Source organism: Saccoglossus kowalevskii, chromosome 10 (assembly GCF_978046115.1).
Source record: "Saccoglossus kowalevskii chromosome 10, keSacKowa6.1, whole genome shotgun sequence".
NCBI classification, from domain to species: domain Eukaryota; kingdom Metazoa; phylum Hemichordata; class Enteropneusta; family Harrimaniidae; genus Saccoglossus; species Saccoglossus kowalevskii.
In genome coordinates, this window is record NC_140650.1 from 35,123,490 (window position 1) to 35,138,976 (window position 15,487).

General features: G+C 35.2%; 1 protein-coding gene across 1 annotated transcript in view; it reads left to right on the plus strand.

Moving 5' to 3' along the window:
- Positions 1–15,487, plus strand: part of LOC100368659 (nucleolar protein 14-like) — a 20,580-nt gene extending 5,093 nt beyond the window's left edge. The window contains exons 5-20 of the mRNA XM_002742384.4: positions 1,495–1,556; positions 2,326–2,391; positions 2,699–2,794; positions 3,427–3,519; positions 7,207–7,364; positions 7,464–7,561; positions 8,182–8,432; positions 8,766–8,820; positions 8,997–9,213; positions 10,248–10,383; positions 11,275–11,439; positions 11,990–12,159; positions 12,553–12,778; positions 13,247–13,368; positions 14,835–14,993; positions 15,313–15,487. Of these exons, the coding sequence (XP_002742430.1) occupies positions 1,495–1,556; positions 2,326–2,391; positions 2,699–2,794; positions 3,427–3,519; positions 7,207–7,364; positions 7,464–7,561; positions 8,182–8,432; positions 8,766–8,820; positions 8,997–9,213; positions 10,248–10,383; positions 11,275–11,439; positions 11,990–12,159; positions 12,553–12,778; positions 13,247–13,368; positions 14,835–14,993; positions 15,313–15,412 (2,174 nt within the window). The 3' untranslated portion in view covers positions 15,413–15,487. The remainder of the gene's footprint in view (positions 1–1,494; positions 1,557–2,325; positions 2,392–2,698; positions 2,795–3,426; positions 3,520–7,206; positions 7,365–7,463; positions 7,562–8,181; positions 8,433–8,765; positions 8,821–8,996; positions 9,214–10,247; positions 10,384–11,274; positions 11,440–11,989; positions 12,160–12,552; positions 12,779–13,246; positions 13,369–14,834; positions 14,994–15,312) is intronic.

The following is a 15,487-nucleotide window of genomic DNA, read 5'->3' on the forward strand; positions in this document are numbered from 1 at the left end:
ATTCTCAAATTTGTGTTGTGTATCTTGTCACTGACAAGAGATTTGCATACTGTCAGTATATTAGCCAAGTATTACAACTCTTTCAATTTCACAATTATTGCTCTTTTCTCAGAATTTTTGTGAATAGTTAGCTAATTAATCCCATCTTGAGTTTATTATTGAACAGTGCATGGAAACCCCCCCTCCCAATTAATCAGAAATCCTGTTGATTTGAATTTAATTTGATCAGGGATGTGTAATACGAGTATTTTATATTTAGACACTTTTCTGGTTTGTATATTTTTATTTTTATTTATTTTTAAATCATAAAATTGTTTCGTTGAACTACTTTTTTTTCACATAAGATTTGATTAAGCTTTTTATGTAGAGCAAATTCCATCTGTGGCCATGGTAAATCAAACCACTGTTGTGTTTTGGTATATCCAAGGTTGCCCCCCACAGGTCTCCGGCCTAAATGCAGATACCGTGGAATTGTTTTTTTTGTTTTTGTTGAGACTTTTGATTCAGTAGAATTTTTTTTTTTTAAATTATAGTGATAAACTACCTTTAATTGTCATAATTCTATGTATTATTTCTAGAAATTAATTAAAATTACTAATCATGCCAAACGTTGGTCTGTTCTTGTTTGTGGTGAATGAGAACATTATACCTTACAGTACTGCATCTAATAATCAGGCTTATATTCATTGCCTACCATCTAATTTGGTGTTTTGCTGAGTGTGTATGTTGCCACTTTCTAAAACTAACTGTCTGGGTATAGGGCGCCACCAAGTGGTAGATTTTGATAAATAACTCCCAGGGTTTAAATTTTGGGGATTTTTTTTGCATGGGAAATTACTCGTCTAATGATATTCCATCATATATAAGATCAACAAGAACTTTATTAAACCTTCTTATTTCTCTTAAGGTCTCAAGGTTTGAGGGCGTAATCACCTGGGTTAGAGGTGAGACCAACATGTGGTCTTTTGTTTACTACGACTGTGTACCTGTGGGATTATTCTGTGTCAGTGTGTATTTAGATGTTCTAATCTTGGTGTTTTTCCAGTGATTTCTCTTGTTGTAATCCAAATACAGTAGGTGTGTCTTGTTTACCTGAGATTTGCAAGAGTTTGAGCTGGCCAACATGTTTTTTTCTTTCATATGGTTGATTACTGGCATGTTGATTTCCTATTTTTGTTTTCAACTTTCTTCGTCATTTTCATATAGCAATCTCGTCATATGTTAGCATTGTCGTCTATGGAAATTCAATTAGTGGTATGAGCCCTAGTATGAATTTGAAGGGAATCATATTGGATAAATACTTTTGATACTGTTCCTGTTCTTGGTACAGATGTCATGTATTCCCACTGCAAGAAGAATGGATGTTTCTTGACAGTACTCATGAGAGCTGGGCTTCCAGCTTTTGCCTTTTATCTGAGTAAAACATAAAACACTTAAATAGAACTTTACTGATGTGCATGTAGCATAATTTTTTTTGTATTGTCAATTCCATAGCTACATACGTTGCTGAGGAACATTTTGGTGGATTTCTTACCAGAAAGAAAGATGACAACAAGGTGAGTTACTAAGGTATCTACTTTATGTTCAGTAGTAAGCTCTGGAATATCTGAGGTAGTTATCTTGGCATTGCAGGATTTTTGAACAATCATCTTGTTTCTGCATATGTACATGTAATTGTACACTTGAATTAAAGTCCCCAAAAATATTTGTTTTTAGTCCTGACAATATAGAGCAGACGATGTCAACACGGATAGAATTAGAAAGCATAACTCTGACAGATTGAATAACTTTGGCACCATGTTGTTGAAAGATTGATGGATGCTAGAGTGACCTGATGTATGAATTCACGTCTTTGATTGGATAACTGCTTGTTCCTTTGTCAGTACATTTCTGCCAAATTGACAAAGCTCTCAGTAGCATAATTTTTAATTTCTCTATCTAAATCATGCATTTAATTAACAAACTGTCATTATATATATTTTGTGAAAACTAGAATACCCAGTACTTGTAACTCTAATGTCATTGTACTGCCTTCTTGCAAACTACTGTGGAATACTTTATTTTCGCTGGAATTAATTTTCGCTGAAAAGGCTTTTTGGGCATTTTGTATGGAATTTATTTTCACTAATTTTTGATGAGCTTAATGTGAAATGTAGGGAAAAATGTATATTCGCTGGATTTTATTTTCACGGAATCATCCCTTCAGCGAAAATAGCGAAAATAAATTTCAAGTGAAAATAAAGTATTCTACAGTATAACTTCATTGATTGTATTTGTGTCATAACTAATTATTCTGCATTAATCTGTTATCTCTCTTCTTTCTAGGACAATTCAATGAAAAGTAGGAAGGAGTTATTAGAAGAAAGAATAGCAATATCTAAAAAAGAAAAGGTAATTTTATAAAAAGTGGTTAAAGAAGCTTATGTTTTTAAAAAAATGAATAATGGTGAATTTTTAGACTTTTACCTTTTACCATCTTAGCTCCAAGAATCACTGAATATCATGTGCTATCCCCAGAATTACATCAGTGCATCATGAGAAATGTTCTTTGAATGGCCAGTCCATCATTCACTATGTATAGTGTTAATCATATGTATATGTACATTGTGGATTGACACTTTGATTTCAGCAGATATTCAGTGCTCTTCCCAAGTAAGTATCAGTGAAAACATTCACTTACTTAGTCTAATTATTGCAGTATGAACGAAAAACTGAAAAAGAAGAAACAATTGAACTCCGTGAGAAGTTAGACAGCGATTGGAAGGAAATCAGTGGACTGTTAGCTGGTTCCAAGGTAGGCACTGCATTGTATACCCACAGTATTTCCTTCATTTTTATTAGAACTAAATGAATGAATTCTGATATTGGTTATTTGTATGTTACATGTTAATCTTAATGTACTTCATCAATTTTGGACACCATACATCTGACCAAGTGACTGTAAATTCAATTTAGACAGTGCTTTTCTAACAGGATTTGTCAACCAATTAGAGTGTGTCTTACTGGAAATCAACCTGTAACACAAGTTTTGATTGGTGATCATACAAGATATAAGTAGGATTTGAATATGAGATAATCGGTCAGATGAAAGATATTTTATATGTCTGATTTGTGTCAAATTGCAGTAGATACTGTATTATCTCAATTCAAAAAAATATTGTCAAACATTTAATATTTTTGCTGCCAAATTTATTGTGGTATATAATTTCAATTTTATGATATGAGTATGGTGATATAATAACTTTTTCTTTTATCACTTGATTTAGTTAAATTAGCATTTAGTTATTTTAAGACAAAACTCAAAGCCATATTCACTTTGTTAAATGTATGCATTTTTATTTTTAATTAAATTTAATTATATTTTTCCAAAAAACTAAATTATTATCAATATTGATTAATCAACAAATTACTCAAATCTAACTTTAGAGGAATCGAAAAGAGGAAGCCCTAATACGAAAATCTGAAGTAGACGAATATGATATGGCTGTACGAGAACTGAAGTATGAAAGGAAAGCCAAGGTAAGTTTTTATTATTATAAATTTATACTGTCACAAGTAATCAAGCTTCAAGGTCACAATTGATATCATATATCCTTTCAGTGTCAATGTCAGTGTCCAGACCACTTGTCAATGGCAAATTATGTCCATTTATTCCAAAAAGTATTATTATTAAAATGTTCAAAATGTTGCAGCAAATATGACAGAATGGTGTTCAACAGATAGTGTCTATTTCACTCTGATTTGATTACAATATGATATGGTGCAGATTTTATCTGATCCTTCTCCTCACCTCTATTTTGTGTTCATCTTTAGGACAACACCCCCATTTCTGAAAAGCTCACCTCTATTTTGTGTTCACCTCTGGGGCAACACCCCCACTTCTGAAAAGCTCACCTCTATTTTGTGTTCACCTCTGGGGCAACACCCCCACTTCTGAAAAGCTCACCTCTATTTTGTGTTCATCTCTGGGGCAACACCCCCACTTCTGAAAAGCTCACCTCTATTTTGTGTTCACCTCTGGGGCAACACCCCCACTTCTGAAAGGCTCACCTCTATTTTGTGTTCATCTTTAGGACAACACCCCCACTTCTGAAAAGCTCACCTCTATTTTGTGTTCACCTCTGGGGCAACACCCCCATTTCTGAAAAGCTCACCTCTATTTTGTGTTCACCTCTGGGGCAACACCCCCACTTCTGAAAAGCTCACCTCTATTTTGTGTTCACCTCTGGGGCAACACCCCCATTTCTGAAAAGCTCACCTCTATTTTGTGTTCACCTCTGGGGCAACACCCCCACTTCTGAAAAGCTCACCTCTATTTTGTGTTCATCTCTGGGGCAACACCCCCATTTCTGAAAAGCTCACCTCTATTTTGTGTTCATCTCTGGGGCAACACCCCCACTTCTGAAAGGCTCACCTCTATTTTGTGTTCACCTCTGGGGCAACACCCCCACTTCTGAAAGGCTCACCTCTATTTTGTGTTCACCTCTGGGGCAACACCCCCACTTCTGAAAAGCTCACCTCTATTTTGTGTTCACCTCTGGGGCAACACCCCCATTTCTGAAAAGCTCACCTCTATTTTGTGTTCACCTCTGGGGCAACACCCCCACTTCTGAAAGGCTCACCTCTATTTTGTGTTCATCTTTAGGACAACACCCCCACTTCTGAAAAGCTCACCTCTATTTTGTGTTCACCTCTGGGGCAACACCCCCACTTCTGAAAGGCTCACCTCTATTTTGTGTTCACCTCTGGGGCAACACCCCCACTTCTGAAAAGCTCACCTCTATTTTGTGTTCACCTCTGGGGCAACACCCCCATTTCTGAAAAGCTCACCTCTATTTTGTGTTCACCTCTGGGGCAACACCCCCACTTCTGAAAGGCTCACCTCTATTTTGTGTTCATCTTTAGGACAACACCCCCACTTCTGAAAAGCTCACCTCTATTTTGTGTTCACCTCTGGGGCAACACCCCCATTTCTGAAAAGCTCACCTCTATTTTGTGTTCACCTCTGGGGCAACACCCCCACTTCTGAAAAGCTCACCTCTATTTTGTGTTCACCTCTGGGGCAACACCCCCATTTCTGAAAAGCTCACCTCTATTTTGTGTTCACCTCTGGGGCAACACCCCCACTTCTGAAAAGCTCACCTCTATTTTGTGTTCATCTCTGGGGCAACACCCCCATTTCTGAAAAGCTCACCTCTATTTTGTGTTCATCTCTGGGGCAACACCCCCACTTCTGAAAAGCTCACCTCTATTTTGTGTTCACCTCTGGGGCAACACCCCCATTTCTGAAAAGCTCACCTCTATTTTGTGTTCACCTCTGGGGCAACACCCCCACTTCTGAAAGGCTCACCTCTATTTTGTGTTCATCTTTAGGACAACACCCCCACTTCTGAAAAGCTCACCTCTATTTTGTGTTCATCTTTAGGACAACACCCCCATTTCTGAAAAGCTCACCTCTATTTTGTGTTCACCTCTGGGGCAACACCCCCACTTCTGAAAAGCTCACCTCTATTTTGTGTTCACCTCTGGGGCAACACCCCCACTTCTGAAAGGCTCACCTCTATTTTGTGTTCATCTTTAGGACAACACCCCCACTTCTGAAAAGCTCACCTCTATTTTGTGTTCATCTTTAGGACAACACCCCCATTTCTGAAAAGCTCACCTCTATTTTGTGTTCATCTCTGGGGCAACACCCCCACTTCTGAAAAGCTCACCTCTATTTTGTGTTCATCTCTGGGGCAACACCCCCATTTCTGAAAAGCTCACCTCTATTTTGTGTTCATCTCTGGGGCAACACCCCCACTTCTGAAAAGCTCACCTCTATTTTGTGTTCACCTCTGGGGCAACACCCCCACTTCTGAAAAGCTCACCTCTATTTTGTGTTCATCTTTAGGACAACACCCCCATTTCTGAAAAGCTCACCTCTATTTTGTGTTCACCTCTGGGGCAACACCCCCACTTCTGAAAAGCTCACCTCTATTTTGTGTTCACCTCTGGGGCAACACCCCCATTTCTGAAAAGCTCACCTCTATTTTGTGTTCACCTCTGGGGCAACACCCCCACTTCTGAAAGGCTCACCTCTATTTTGTGTTCATCTTTAGGACAACACCCCCACTTCTGAAAAGCTCACCTCTATTTTGTGTTCATCTCTGGGGCAACACCCCCATTTCTGAAAAGCTCACCTCTATTTTGTGTTCACCTCTGGGGCAACACCCCCACTTCTGAAAAGCTCACCTCTATTTTGTGTTCACCTCTGGGGCAACACCCCCATTTCTGAAAAGCTCACCTCTATTTTGTGTTCACCTCTGGGGCAACACCCCCACTTCTGAAAAGCTCACCTCTATTTTGTGTTCATCTCTGGGGCAACACCCCCATTTCTGAAAAGCTCACCTCTATTTTGTGTTCATCTCTGGGGCAACACCCCCACTTCTGAAAAGCTCACCTCTATTTTGTGTTCATCTCTGGGGCAACACCCCCATTTCTGAAAAGCTCACCTCTATTTTGTGTTCACCTCTGGGGCAACACCCCCATTTCTGAAAAGCTCACCTCTATTTTGTGTTCACCTCTGGGGCAACACCCCCACTTCTGAAAAGCTCACCTCTATTTTGTGTTCATCTCTGGGGCAACACCCCCATTTCTGAAAAGCTCACCTCTATTTTGTGTTCATCTCTGGGGCAACACCCCCACTTCTGAAAAGCTCACCTCTATTTTGTGTTCATCTCTGGGGCAACACCCCCACTTCTGAAAAGCTCACCTCTATTTTGTGTTCACCTCTGGGGCAACACCCCCACTTCTGAAAAGCTCACCTCTATTTTGTGTTCACCTCTGGGGCAACACCCCCACTTCTGAAAAGCTCACCTCTATTTTGTGTTCATCTCTGGGGCAACACCCCCACTTCTGAAAAGCTCACCTCTATTTTGTGTTCATCTCTGGGGCAACACCCCCACTTCTGAAAGGCTCACCTCTATTTTGTGTTCATCTCTGGGGCAACACCCCCCGCTTCTGAAAGGCTCACCTCTATTTTGTGTTCATCTTTAGGACAACACCCCCACTTCTGAAAAGCTCACCTCTATTTTGTGTTCACCTCTGGGGCAACACCCCCACTTCTGAAAGGCTCACCTCTATTTTGTGTTCATTTCTGGGGCAACACCCCCACTTCTGAAAAGTAGGAGTACCGTACTATCTTTTTTTAATGGCTTTTGACAGGCATCAGACAGGTTAAAAACTGCTGACGAATTGGCGAGAGATGAAAGAGAACGATTAGAGAAACTTGAAGCAGATAGACAGAGAAGAATGAAAGGAATTTCTGAAGAAGAAGAACCTGATAAACCTGAACATATATCAGCTGATGCACTGGAGGACAAGTGAGAAATTTAACATCAATCAATTAAATTAGCTTTTCTATTGCATCATTAGATTTTCTTAATAACTATAACTTTTCCCTGTTGTTTGTCCCCCTTCAGTGTGGCATTGCCAAGAAAAGAGAAGTTCCATCTCAGCTACAAGGAAGGAAAACTACTTCTACCTGCAGGAGTTGACTCATTGTATTCTTTAGCCAATGGTAATATAGCATATTTGTTACAAAAAATATCCCATGTCCTCCAAAATCCGCTAATAATATTCCATGTTCCTAAAAATAACCTGGGTTCTCTAAAATATACCCCATGTCCCCTAATAATTTGTTTTCTGTCAGAAGAAGTGAAAAATACCAATTATTCTGTATGTTACACAACAACATCACCACAGACCATCCATCCCAGTTTTATCACTATTGCCCACACTTACAACTTACACTAGGTAAAACAAATACTGTAATTCACAGGGATCAGCTGAGGTGTGTTTATTATTTGTACTTGGTCAATCAATTGGTCAGAGAAAAACTTTTCTGTGTTTTTAATATCTCACAGGGGCTGTGTAATGTGATTACTTGTTATAAACTAATGTACCTACATGTACTTAGCAGGGGATATATCATCCAACATTCAACATTTTAGTAGTGTATTCAGATGCATTGACAGGGATCTCTTGTAAATAGTTATCAGGGGGTTATGTCATCTACAATTACATTTTTGTAGTTTCAGATGCAGATTGCTCTCTAGGTGAGCTGCTAATATGCAGACACCCATTCTATGTGGTTATGGTTTGTCTATTATTTATGATTATAATTTTCTGATATTACAGTTTCCAAAAATAACAAGGATGTGAGTGGCGAAGAAAACGAAAGTGTTGATGAGGAAGAAGAGAATGACAAATTTGTTTGTAATGATGATTCTGCTGCTGATGATGATGATGATGAGGAGGAGGAGGAGAATGCAGCAGAGGATGACAGTGATGGAGAAGACAGTGGTGCTGATATAGAATCTGATGAAAGTAGTGATATTGATGATGATGATGATGGAACATCTCAAGTTATAAAGGAAGAAGATGAAAAGGTAGTTACTTGAATGATTTTGTTTGTGATATTAGCAAAGGAAATCTTAATCCTGTGTGAACCAGGTATCAAATTTTTCAAGTACATGCTTCATAAATTTTGTAAATTGTCAAATATATTCAAATTTTGTAAATGATCCTAGACTGAGTATAACATAACATTTACTTCAATCAATTTATTTATTGGTTCTTATTGTTCAACATTTTATTTGGAGATTACCAAGGCAACCAGAGTCTAAAACCAAAGCAACCCTAGATGGGTATCTGTAATTAGACTTTAGATAAAAGTGGAGAAAATAATTTCTCAATCTGATAGATTTCAAATCTTATTTCAGAATAAATTAAAAATGATTAGAGAAGCAAAGAAGGAACTTCCATATACATTTGAAGGTAAAAATTACACTATTATAAATTCAATACAATATAAACTGTTTGCGTTGTCATTTTGTCTATGTGTATGTTTCTCTGTTTAGAATTATTTCTAAGATTCAAATATGTTCATATTAAACATTGTTTGCATTTTTTCTAATAAAGCAATATAATTCATATAAATAATGTTATTCCAGCTCCAGACAGTTATGATGAACTGGTTGCCATAATTGGAGGACATAGCACAAACAATCAACTTCTAATCATAGAACGTATCCGCAAATGTCATCACCCAAGTCTGGCTGAAGGCAACTCAGAAAAACTAGAAAGGCTCTTTGCTCTTCTTCTTGAATATCTTGGGGATTTAGCTTGTGAAAGACCCCCTAAGATGGGTCTAATTGATAAGCTTATTAGGTTTGTATCTTTCAGTACATCAATCTATTATTTATAATAGCATGTAACTAATTCAAAGTATTTTATTGTATTTTAAGGTTCCATCCCCTGACCATATTATACACCATATAATATTGAGATTGTGGATGAGTAATGGGAAATTAACTGCATACTGATACTCGTAAATTAAGTTAGATTTCTGAACAATAGTTACTCGCTTGGGTTAGGGGGTTTTGTTTGTCTGTAGATTTGTTTCCTCTAGGGGATAAGACCCTCAAGTACTCTCAAAATGAAATATGTGGGAAGGGCGAGATGTATCAACAACAACTGTATGTCATTTTTACAAAATTTAAGTTTTCAGCTTGTTCTGGGACTAATGCTTAACTATTACTGGTATTAGTTTCACCATTATTTTTCATATTTGAACACCTTTCTTTACATTGGTCTCAGAGGCACTACAATTTTGTATATTGTGCGACAGAATAGAACCCCAGTGTTGTATACTAATAAGGTTATGATGCGAATATGTCATGATATGATGCGAATATGACAAAGTATGCACATCAGCCACAATATAGTAAACATAAGGACAAATTTATTTTATACGTCCATGTTACTAAAGCATGTTTGTATTTGCTGCATGAATTCAAAATATTGTAATCTTTCATTATGTTAAATTCTTTCTGTTAGCCATTTGGTTAAATTTTACTTATCAAAAAACCTTTGTGAATGAATATTTATTTATTGAAATTCTCCATAATTGTAGTCATGGTAACTGTGTTTGAAGGAATACAGCACAGTGAGGTTGATGCGAGGGCGTACTGTTTGAGTGCATACTTGACTACTGTAAAATCTGTATTAGAAACCGCGGCTTCTATTAAAATGGTACAATGCAACAGAGGGAATGCGGCTTCTATTAGAGCATCTACACATATGAGAAATGATGAATTTTTGGTTCTCAATTATTCAAAAAGAATAGGTGCGACTTCTATTAGGGATGCGGCTTCTAATACAGATTTTACGGTTAATTTATTGTTTAGTTTACTTTCTAACAGGCATTTGTATGAGTTGTGTCAGAACTCACCTATAAAAGCTGCTGAGACTATGCAAGCAAGCATTGTGGAACGCTATGAAGAATTTGATGATCTGTGTGAAAAGAAAAACAAGCGAAAATACCCTGGATTGGACATGGTATTAACTCTTAGTTTATATTAAGTATGTTGGGTGGACCTTTATCAGCTTTTGTGTTCATTTCATGCCGATATCATTTATCCTCCGTTTTTGGCAAATATTTTTGTTTTAGTAGTTTTCGGTAAAAAGGATATTTTCAAATTCTTCTTGTACACTGCCAATTATTTTTGTGAACAATTTGTTTGATGAAGTTAAGTTGACATCCTCTCAACAGCCAAAAATTACTTTTTATGGGTGTGCGTTGCTCGGCTTGGCTACCACAATGTTCTTGTAGGACAGTAGTGTTAATTCAACCATCAGGTCACGTGTAATGTATTCTTTGATGACTCTTGGTGTGTGCTCTATCTGCCACTCATTATACACTTACTCACTCAGAGATCTACCTGAGACTTGCCTAGAAATGCAGCCCACTTCGGTGCCTGCAAGAGTAGTATGTAGTCTATCAACATAAACCATAAAAGTGCTAGTCTATTTTGTCTATTAAATAGACCACAAAATTACATTCCACAACCATTGCCATTCTTCACCATCTCGGATGGGCTGCGATTCTCGTTACCGGTAATTTACTTAATTTGTAATTTATTTGCGTATTGATTGATTTGGCAATAAATATGATATCCACCTTATATAAGTATGTGGTCTATTCAATAAATAAATGGACTACCGATGATTTGTGCTGAGGTCTGTTATATTTTGCATCATCTATTATTGAATAATCTGAAATTGTTTCTCAGCTCATTATCTTAATTAATTAATTATTCATGTTCATGATCATACCAAGTTTACCAACCAAACATTTACAGTGGTATACATTATGTCAGCCAAGAAACTACTGGCTTGTTTATTTGTTTGTTTACCATTTTACTTCCTAACAGACATTATATTTTTCAGCTACTGTATTTCAAGTTGGTTTCCATCCTTTTCCCGACATCTGATTTTCGTCACTCTGTTGTCACGCCAACAGTCTTATTTATGAGTCAAGTATTGACACATTGTCAGCCGACATGTTGCCATGACGTTGCTGTTGGTTTGTTTGTTTGCAATCTGTTCTTCCAGGTAAGTTTAATTTTTTCAGAAATGCTGTATTTTTAGCAGCTTTGACTTCTCAATGTAAAGATGGTGTCTTCTTTCCCTATTTTTGCATTTTTGCCCTATTGTATTAAAACTTCACAGTAGCCATCTTGTATTTTCATAAAACTGCATGTCCTAAACAAATAGCAAAAAAAAGCAGTGTCTATTTTATGTCAAATTTATATATTTTGTAGGAAATACAATACAAAACTGTACATACTCATCAAATTATTATTGGAGAGATACTTTATTTGGTTCCCAAGTTATATGGGTTTCAAAATTTGAACTTGCACCCAATTCAGTAAAGACTTTAAAGACAAATTTACAAACCTTGCACTTCCCTGCTTAATGTAAGATATCTGACTAAATACATGCCAGAAGTTAAAACAGAAAACATGCACTAAGGATTAAATCTTCTGATTGTATCATTGTAATGCTGCTAGAATTATGTGTAATTTAATTGAAATTTTCACAGCCTTGACACATTCTTGCTGGCACTAGCTGTACTCATTGATAAGGGTTTGTTTCATTTCAGTATGTGTCACTATCTAAAAGATATGTCCCAGAGGTTGTCAACTATCTGTATGGCGTACTATTTTTATCAGTTCAGAAGTCGAACAGTAAACTCTATCCAGTTATACCTCCATTTAAACCATTTAGTAAATACTCACATATACTTGTACTTGAGGACACAGAAAAGACAAGGTCAGTAACTCTTACAGTCACATTGTATGTAAATCTTAACTCAAGACGAAAAAAATATGAAATCAAATAATAGTCAAATAATAAAACACATTTGTTAACTGAACATTTCTGCAATAAATTAGCATGTTGTCAATTGAACAAATTTCAATCGAATACCTTCATCATCTGAACCTCTGTCTATTATCTGAATATGTGATTTAAACACTTTTATCAATTGAACAAAGGTGTTCTGAACATCTCTGCAAACTTCTGATCTGAATAGCTATTTCTTAAATACTTTAATTGAACAATTCTTTTTCTTCATCTTCCACATCATCATCCATCATCATCATTTTTTGTAACATTTCTCATGTTCTCATTGGAGTATTTGAATTTTTTTCTATCACATTTCAGCCAAAAAGATGTTGCCAGAATCAGCTTGTCTGATATGTTTGCAGACAACAGTCAAGATAATTGTAACTCTGATTCATTTCGTGTCAGTATTATGAATACATGTCTGAGTCTTATACATGAGTTTGCTGAGCTTTATCAAGACCTGCCATGTTACAAGGAAATATTTACATTCATTTTATCAATTCTCAGTGAATTAGAGGTTGACAAATATTTAGACCAAATAAAGGTAAGAACAGTAAATTTAAGCAGTTGATGATTTAGTTTCTTCTGAGTTCATATCATTAACTCAAATTTGAATTCCACTAGCCTTGGAAACTACTGGACAGCGGTAGAACTAGCAATTCAACTATGTGACAGAAACTGTCCACATTCACATGCTACAACTCTACCAAGATGTTTTAATAATGAGAAATAAAACTATAGTTACACATTTGAATATTTATAACTTTTGTTTCCACTTTTCTCACTTTCTGTTTGAAATTTTATGCTTCCACTGACATCTTTTGCAAAAACGAATTACCAGGGTAATTATCTAAAACAATTAGACCTACTCTAAAAATTATTATTTGTTGATTGTCCAATAAATAGAAAGATTCGGGTGTGGTGTTATCTTCTCAAACTCCCTCTCCAAATAGCAAAAAGCACATAAATACAAGTTATTCAACACAATGTTTATTTTTATTTTTATTCACAGAACAAAGTAACAAATTTACAGTCATTATTATCAAACCAAGACAAGAAATCGCGAGATTTTCTAAGAAGAGAAAAGAAAAAACCACAGTCTATTAAATTATATGAACCCAAAATTATAGAAGAGTAAGTGATTGTTATTATTTATAGAAATTGAGATATGTTAATTAGATGAAATAATAATAATGTCATGCCACAATGTAGATTTCAGATAATACATGTATATATATTTGTTTGAAATGTGTCAAATAATTATTTATTTTGACCTGTGGAATAGCTATATACCATTTTAAATCAATTCACAAATTACAAGAATCTTATTTTAGTTAAAGTGCCAACACTCTCATCATATACTTTCTTTTAAATTTGTGAAATTACTGATGAGCAAAGTTAGATAATGTTTTACAGTAGTTTGGTAACCATAGTTACATGTGTGTTTTCTGAACAGCAGCATAATATCAAAAAACCTGACCATATGTTTTATTTTAATGGTAGGCAACTACTTTGTCTAGATTCTATATGTACATCTATTGAGAAATAGAAATATCTGGTATATAAAGGGTATAAGAATATAATATCTTAAATGTACAGATGGTTGGCCGAAAGTCCTTATGTGACCAATGCTAGATGTGCATATATTTGCTACATACCATATTTATGATGTATTTGTTCAGGACATCCAAAGATGAAATGAATTATTGTTTAATTCTAAGGAAATGAAATGCATTTCTTATGATACATTATTATAACAGTACTTGGCAAAATTAGGAGATCACATTTCTAAATAATGCAAAAACACATCTAAAAACAAACAGAATTAAAACTCAGAGAGGTGTAAAATTATTTAAATGGTGCATAAATATTTTAATGGTATTCTGAATCATGACCGATCCAGTGCTCGATATGTGTACTTTCTTATGTGCATGTGCATGTGTATACATGTATGTCACGATTCCATGTGGTGTACAAGGACAGGTAATGGTCTATCACTTAAATATGAATAAACAATACAAAAATACACATTTTCTCAACGTCTTAAATGGTGAAAATAAAGATATATTATAATACTTTAAATGTATTTAATACAAACAATACAAACTATAATGACAAAATCATTTTCAAAATGTTCTATAGTAATTAAAATTTGGTAGTATAACATTGGTTATGTTATAACCGAAGAACTACTTCTGACAATTATAATCAACATTTCAGTACAAGCTCATTAAACAATGAGCAAAAGAGGAATGTGTCACCAATCTTCATGTACTAACCATAGTAATTATAGTTTTAAATAATCCCAAAATGATAAAAGACCAAACTGGCAGTCATTTTGAATAAGAGAGGAAAAACAATCAATGGCAGCCCTATTCCCTCCAAATTTGTAAGGTCTACTTCAAATATATTGTTGTGAAGTGTCTGGTTGCCATGTTTATTGCAAATATTATAATTTTTAAGATTATTCTACCTTAAACATATATTGTGATCTTGAAGTGTAGTGTTATAAAAAAAAATAATATACATATGTTAATGATATGCAAATTAAGTGTTAGATATTTAATATTATTTCTATAAGTAATTATCTTTTTCTATAGTTATAATTTAGACACAAAAAGAAAAGCACAAAGCAGAACACAAAATGAAAAACAGAAACTTATCAGCAAACACAGAAGAGAGATGAAAGGAGCAATAAGAGAAATTCGAAAGGATACACAGTTCTTAGCAAGACAGAAAATAGAAGAACAGCTTGAAAGGTGAGATATTTGTTACCATGTATAACATGACTTGCCTTTTTTAAACAGAAAGTCACATGGATTGTTTTTTTTAAACAGAAAGTCACATGGATTGTTTTTTTAAACAGAAAAGTCACATGAATTGTTTTTTTTAAACAGAAAAGTCACATGAATTGTTTTTTTAAACAGAAAAGTCACATGAATTGGCTTTGTTTAAACTTGGTCACTTTATACATAATCACATGCTCCTGAGAGATAAAATTACGATATTGTCTTTGCCCTTGCTTACATTAACTCTTTGAATGCATTAAAATACAAAATATTGTATTCTTTATTTCAGAGATGTTGAAAGAAAAAGAAAAGTAAAAGAACTTTATCAGATGCTGGGAACACAAGAAGGGGACTTCAATGCTTTGAAACGAAAGAAGATAAAATTCTGAATGTCTTTATGCTCATTGGTCAACTTTATATTGAAAAAGACCTTTTAAATAAAGTACTTCAAACTTTGAAAAAAA